General features: G+C 43.7%; 1 protein-coding gene across 1 annotated transcript in view; it reads left to right on the forward strand.

The window, feature by feature from the left end:
- The window catches only part of LOC115127591 (CUB and sushi domain-containing protein 2-like), a 967797-nt gene that overhangs the window by 784237 nt on the left and 175963 nt on the right, over nucleotides 1-7597 (forward strand). The window contains 1 exon segment of the mRNA XM_065018162.1: nucleotides 7314-7324. Coding sequence (XP_064874234.1) covers nucleotides 7314-7324 — 11 coding nt within the window.

Genomic DNA, 7597 nt, shown 5'->3' on the forward strand with positions numbered 1-7597 from the left:
TGAAGAGTGTGAGGGATGGAGAGAGATAGGGATGGAGAGAGTGAGAGACGGAGAGATTGATGGAGAAAGAGATGAAGAGAGAGAGAGAGGGATGGAGAGTGTGAGGGATGAAGAGTGTGAGGGATGAAGAGTGTGAGGGATGAAGAGTGTGAGGGATGGAGAGTGTGAGGGATGAAGAGTGTGAGGGATGAAGCGTGTGAGGGATGGAGAGAGAGAGGGATGGAGAGAGAGAGGGATGGAGAGAGAGAGGGATGGAGAGAGAGAGGGATTGAGAGCTCCGAGGAAATGGGGTGTTTGAAAGAGAGAAAATGGAAACAAAGGATTGAAAGAAGGGGCAGGGGAAGAAATAAGAGAAAGGAAGAGGGATTTACAAAGAGAACGAGAGAAAGATGAAGCGAGAAGAGATGGAGCGATATCAAAGAGAAATCGTACAACAGTGCACATGTCCATCTCTCATTGCCTCAGCTCTATGGCCTGACAGACATAACAATACCATTGTTTCCTGTCGGGTGGCAGCAGTCTCAGAATACTTTACAGTTCAATAAACACAGAGGGAGATATATCAACTGGTCTAGGCAGCTTCAAGGCCTTCTCCAAAACCCAGCATATAGCGACACAGCAGAGCTGAGATATTCTACCTGTAGAATACAACTAGCATTATATAGCAGCAAAGCGAAGCTAAGATATTTTACAATTGTAATACGACTAGCATTTAATTTGCAGCATAGCGGAGCCGATATATTCTCATTTTAGACCACACAGAAACATAGTCACTTGTACAGTCCAAATCAAATCAAATGTATTTATATAACCCTTCGTACATCAGCTGATAATCCGTCTTCTGTAATCACCTCAACAGTCACTGATATACCCTACAGTCTGCATCTATAATCACCTCAACAGTCACTGATATACCCTACAGTCTACATCTATAATCACCTCAACAGTCACTACAGATCTATAATCACCTCAACAGTCAGTACCCTACAGCATCTATAATCACCTCAACAGTCACTGATATACCCTACAGTCTACATCTGTAATCACCTCAACAGTCACTGATATACCCTACAGTCTACATCTATAATCACCTCAACAGTCACCCTACAGTCTACATCTGTAATCACCTCAACAGTCACTGATATATCCTACAGTCTACATCTATAATCACCTCAACAGTCACTGATATACCCTACAGTCTACATCTATAATCACCTCAACAGTCACTGATATATCCTACAGTCTACATCTATAATCACCTCAACAGTCACTGATATATCCTACAGTCTGCATCTATAATCACCTCAACAGTCACTGATATATCCTACAGTCTACATCTATAATCACCTCAACAGTCACTGATATACCCTACAGTCTACATCTATAATCACCTCAACAGTCACTGATATACCCTACAGTCTACATCTATAATCACCTCAACAGTCACTGATATATCCTCAACACATACCCTACAGTCTACATCTATAATCACCTACATCTACAGTCTACATCTATAATCACCTCAACAGTCACTGATATATCCTACAGTCTACATCTATAATCACCTCAACAGTCACTGATATACCCTACAGTCTACATCTATAATCACCTCAACAGTCACTGATATACCCTACAGTCTACATCTATAATCACCTCAACAGTCACTGATATACCCTACAGTCTACATCTATAATCACCTCAACAGTCACTGATATACCCTACAGTCTACATCTATAATCACCTCAACAGTCACTGATATACCCTACAGTCTACATCTATAATCACCTCAACAGTCACCCTACAGTCTGCATCTATAATCACCTCAACAGTCACTGATATACCCTACAGTCTACATCTATATCCTCCTCAACAGTCACTGATATACCCTACAGTCTGCATCTATAATCACCTCAACAGTCACTGATATACCCTACAGTCTACATCTATAATCACCTCAACAGTCACCCTACAGTCTACATCTATAATCACCTCCTCACTGATATACCCAGTCTGCATCTATAATCACCTCAACAGTCACTGATATACCCTACAGTCTACATCTATAATCACCTCAACAGTCACTGCATCTATAATACCCCAGTACAGTCTACATCTATAATCACCTCAACAGTCACTGATATACCCTACAGTCTACATCTATAATCACCTCAACAGTCACCCTACAGTCTGCATCTATAATCACCTCAACAGTCACTGATATACCCTACAGTCTACATCTATAATCACCTCAACAGTCACCCTACAGTCTGCATCTATAATCACCTCAACAGTCACTGATATACCCTACAGTCTACATCTATATCCTCCTCAACAGTCACTGATATACCCTACAGTCTGCATCTATAATCACCTCAACAGTCACTGATATACCCTACAGTCTACATCTATAATCACCTCAACAGTCACTGATATACCCAGTCACTGATATACCCTACAGTCTGCATCTATAATCACCTCAACAGTCACCCTACAGTCTACATCTATAATCACCTCAACAGTCACCCTACAGTCTACATATCAACACTGATATACCCTACAGTCTACATCTATAATCACCTCAACAGTCACCCTACAGTCTACATCTATAATCACCTCAACAGTCACTGATATACCCTACAGTCTACATCTATAATCACCTCAACAGTCACTGATATACCCTACAGTCTACATCTATAATCACCTCAACAGTCACTGATATACCCTACAGTCTGCATCTATAATCACCTCAACAGTCACTGATATACCCTACAGTCTACATCTATAACCACCTCAACAGTCACCCTACAGTCTACATCTATAATCACCTCAACAGTCACTGATATACCCTACAGTCTGCATCTATAATCACCTCAACAGTCACTGATATACCCTACTACAGTCTACATCTATAATCACCTCAACAGTCACCCTACAGTCTGCATCTATAACCACCTCAACAGTCACCCTACAGTCTGCATCTATAACCACCTCAACAGTCACCCTACAGTCTACATATATAATCACCTCAACAGTCACTGATATACCCTACAGTCTACATCTATAACCACCTCAACAGTCACCCTACAGTCTACATCTATAATCACCTCAACAGTCACTGATATACCCTACAGTCTACATCTATAATCACCTCAACAGTCACTGATATACAGTCTGCATCTATAATCACCTCAACAGTCACTGATATACCCTATAATCACCTACAGTCTACAGCATCTATAATCACCTCAACAGTCACTGATATACCCTACAGTCTACATCTATAATCACCTCAACAGTCACTGATATACCCTACAGTCTGCATCTATAATCACCTCAACAGTCACTGATATACCCTACAGTCTACATCTATAATCACCTCAACAGTCACTGATATACCCTACAGTCTACATCTATAATCACCTCAACAGTCACTGATATATCCTACAGTCTACATCTATAATCACCTCAACAGTCACTGATATACCCTACAGTCTACATCTATATCCTCCTCAACAGTCACTGATATACCCTAAAGTCTACATCTATAATCACCTCAACAGTCACTGATATACCCTACAGTCTACATCTATAATCACCTCAACAGTCACCCTACAGTCTACATCTATACTCACCTCAACAGTCACTGATATACCCTACAGTCTACATCTATAATCACCTCAACAGTCACTGATATACCCTACAGTCTACATCTATAATCACCTCAACAGTCACTACAGACCTCAACAGTACCCTACAGTCTACATCTATATCCTCCTCAACAGTCACTGATATACCCTACAGTCTACATCTATATCTTCCTCAACAGTCACTGATATACCCTACAGTCTGCATCTATAATCACCTCAACAGTCACTGATATACCCTACAGTCTACATCTATAATCACCTCAACAGTCACTGATATACCCTACAGTCTACATCTATAATCACCTCAACAGTCACTGATATACCCTACAGTCTACATCTATAATCACCTCAACAGTCACTGATATACCCTACAGTCTACATCTATAATCACCTCAACAGTCACCCTACAGTCTACATCTATAATCACCTCAACAGTCACTGATATACCCTACAGTCTACATCTATAACCTCCTCAACAGTCACCCTACAGTCTACATCTATAATCACCTCAACAGTCACTGATATACCCTACAGTCTACATCTATAATCACCTCAACAGTCACCCTACAGTCTGCATCTGTGACCTCCTAAACACAAGCTCATACACACAAGATGAAATGTACCTTTTATCCCACAAGCTAAATACATATGTCCAATTTATATCATATCCTGTACAGGAAGTGTTAAATTAATGTCGTGGCAGACTTGCCAAGCTGTTCTTATCCAATCAGTGGTCAAATCAAAGTAATCACAACATGAACATAACATTTTAATAAATAAAGCTTTAACTCATCACCATGGCAACAATCACGACAGAAAAAACATCCAGGCTGTTCAACAAAACATGTTTTAACCATCAATGTGACAGATACTGAGCCTTCAGAAACTATTCACACCCCTACTAGACTATTTAGACATGCTGTTGTGCTACAGCCTGAATTTAAAATGGATTAGATTGGAAGATGGGGAAAGAAACCTAAGCATTGAATATCTCTTTGAAAATGGTGAAGTTATTCATTACATTTTGATGTATCAATACAGCACAGTAGGGTACAGTATAGGGGCGGCAGGGTAGCCTAGTGGTTAGAGCGTTTTGACTAGTAACCGGAAAGTTGCAAGTTCAAACCCCCGAGCCGACAAGGTACAAATCTGTCGTTCTGCCCCTGAACAGGCAGTTAACCCACTGTTCCTAGGCCGTTATTGAAAATAAGAATTTGTTCTTAACTGACTTGCCTAGTTAAATGAAGGTAAAATTAAAAGATGCAGTCACGACAAAGATACATGCGCCATTCTTAACTCAGTTGCCGGAGATTAAGGAAACCTCTCAGGGATTTTAACACGAGGCCAATGGTGACTTTAAAACAGTGACAGAGATATAATATAATTGAGGATGGATTAATGGGTACGTTTGACATCAGCAAGGACTAACACATTTTTTAGGATAAAAAATAAACAGAATAGAGCTCAAGGACACATCCTTGAGGAAACGTGGTTCCGTTCGCTTTCCAACAGACACTGATAAATTCAACCTTTTCAGCAGGACAATAACCGAAAACACAAGGCCAAATATACACTGGAGCAGCTTACCAAGATGACATTGAATGTTCCTGATTGGACTAGTTACAGTTTTGACTTAAATTGGCCTGGCAATGTATGACAAGACATGAACATGGCCGTCTAGCAAAAAAATCTACAATCAACTTGACAGAACTTGAATCTTAGCTGAGGCGACACCGATCTTAAACAATTTTTTTTTAAGAATAATAGACAATTAATGTACAGTCGTGTTGGGCAAAGCCCTGAGAGACTTACCCACTTTGACATTACAGAGTATCTTGTGTAGATTGTTGAATTGAACCAGGGAGCAAGGGGCTTGGAAGCAGAATGGAACCAGGGGGCAAGGGGCTAGGAAGCAGAATGGAACCAGGGGGCAAGGGGCTAGGAAGCAGAATGGAACCAGGAGGCTAGGAAGCAGAATGTGACCAGGGGGCAAGGGGCTAGGAAGCAGAATGGAACCAGGGGGCTAGGAAGCAGAATGGAACCAGGGGGCAAGGGGCTAGGAAGCAGAATGGAACCAGGAGGCTAGGAAGCAGAATGTGACCAGGGGGCAAGGGGCTAGGAAGCAGAATGGAACCAGGAGGCTAGGAAGCAGAATGGAACCAGGAGGCTAGGAAGCAGAATGGAACCAGGGGACAAGGGGCTAGGAAGCAGAATGGAACCAGGAGGCTAGGAAGCAGAATGTGACCAGGGGGCAAGGGGCTAGGAAGCAGAATGGAACCAGGAGGCTAGGAAGCAGAATGTGACCAGGGGGCAAGGGGCTAGGAAGCAGAATGGAACCAGGAGGCTAGGAAGCAGAATGTGACCAGGGGGCAAGGGGCTAGGAAGCAGAATGGAACCAGGAGGCTAGGAAGCAGAATGGAACCAGGAGGCTAGGAAGCAGAATGGAACCAGGGGACAAGGGGCTAGGAAGCAGAATGGAACCAGGAGGCTAGGAAGCAGAATGTGACCAGGGGGCAAGGGGCTAGGAAGCAGAATGGAACCAGGGAGCAAGGGGCTAGGAAGCAGAATGAAACCAGAGGGCAAAGGGCTAGGAAGCAGAATGGAACCAGGGAGCAAGGGGCTAGGAAGCAGAATGAAACCAGAGGGACTTGGCATACATTGATAGCTTGGGACCAATACCAGCCCCCCAAGTGCATCCCAAATGCACCCTTTTCCCTATAACAGCACACTACATTTGACCATGGCAAGACCCATGTACTGTCTGATGTGTGGAATGTCTTCCGCTTGCTCTCCCCACACCTACTCGTGTCTGTCTGTGTTAATATCTGTCACCGTTATTAAAACCTTCCGTCATAACGGCGCACTGAGCACTTCCTGTAATAAACTACACAGCATGGCCTGAGGGGTCCCGCAGCGGAATCAGAGTAACCATGGTGACAACAGCACAGGCCAGCCATGTTGGGGGCCTTGTGTTACTGTCAACACTTTGTATAATACACCCTCCCACACACACACACACACACACACACACACACACACACACACACACACACACACACACACACACACACACACACACACACACACACACACACACACACACACACACACACCCTCCCGCACACACACACACACACACGCACAGAGCCACACACACACACAGACCCTCACACACACACACACACACACCAGACCCTCCCACACACACACCCTCCCCCCACACACACACACGCACAGACACACACACCCCCTCCCCCCACCCCCCACACACACACACCCTCACACACACACCCTCACAGACACCCCCCCCCCACACACACACCCTCCCACACACACACACGCAGACACAAACATGCACACACACACACCCTCCCACACACACACACCCTCCCACACACACACACCCTCCCACACACACACACCCTCCCACACACACACACACACGCAGACACAAACGTGCACACACACACACACACACACAGACGCTGCTTCTGGAAATCTGAGTGTGGGTAGACCATACTCCCTCCTCTCTTTCTCGCCCAAAATGAAGCCTGGCCCTAAATTTCAGTTGCTTTTGGGAGACAGCGGGAGAACCGTTAGGGTTAGAAGCACAATTCGACCTCAGGAACATTCCTGATGAACCTGTCTTTGATGACAATCCCTCAGGCCACTATGAGGTCTACCTGTGTCGATTCTAAGCTTCCTGGAGCAACCCTGTGTAGATCAGTCAGTTCTAAATGGAGGGAAGGCATGCAATGGAACAGATAACAGCACTTCCTTGTTGGATTTTCCTGAGGTTTTTGCCTGCAATATCAGTTCTGTTATACTCACACACAATATTTTGAAAGTTTTGGAAACTTTAGAGTGTTTTCTATCCTAATTATATATCCTAATTAGAGTATATGCATATTCTAGCTTCTAGGCCTGAGAAATAGGCAGTTTCATTTGGG

Source organism: Oncorhynchus nerka, linkage group LG4 (genome assembly GCF_034236695.1).
Source record: "Oncorhynchus nerka isolate Pitt River linkage group LG4, Oner_Uvic_2.0, whole genome shotgun sequence".
In the NCBI taxonomy this organism is placed as follows: Eukaryota; Metazoa; Chordata; class Actinopteri; order Salmoniformes; family Salmonidae; genus Oncorhynchus; species Oncorhynchus nerka.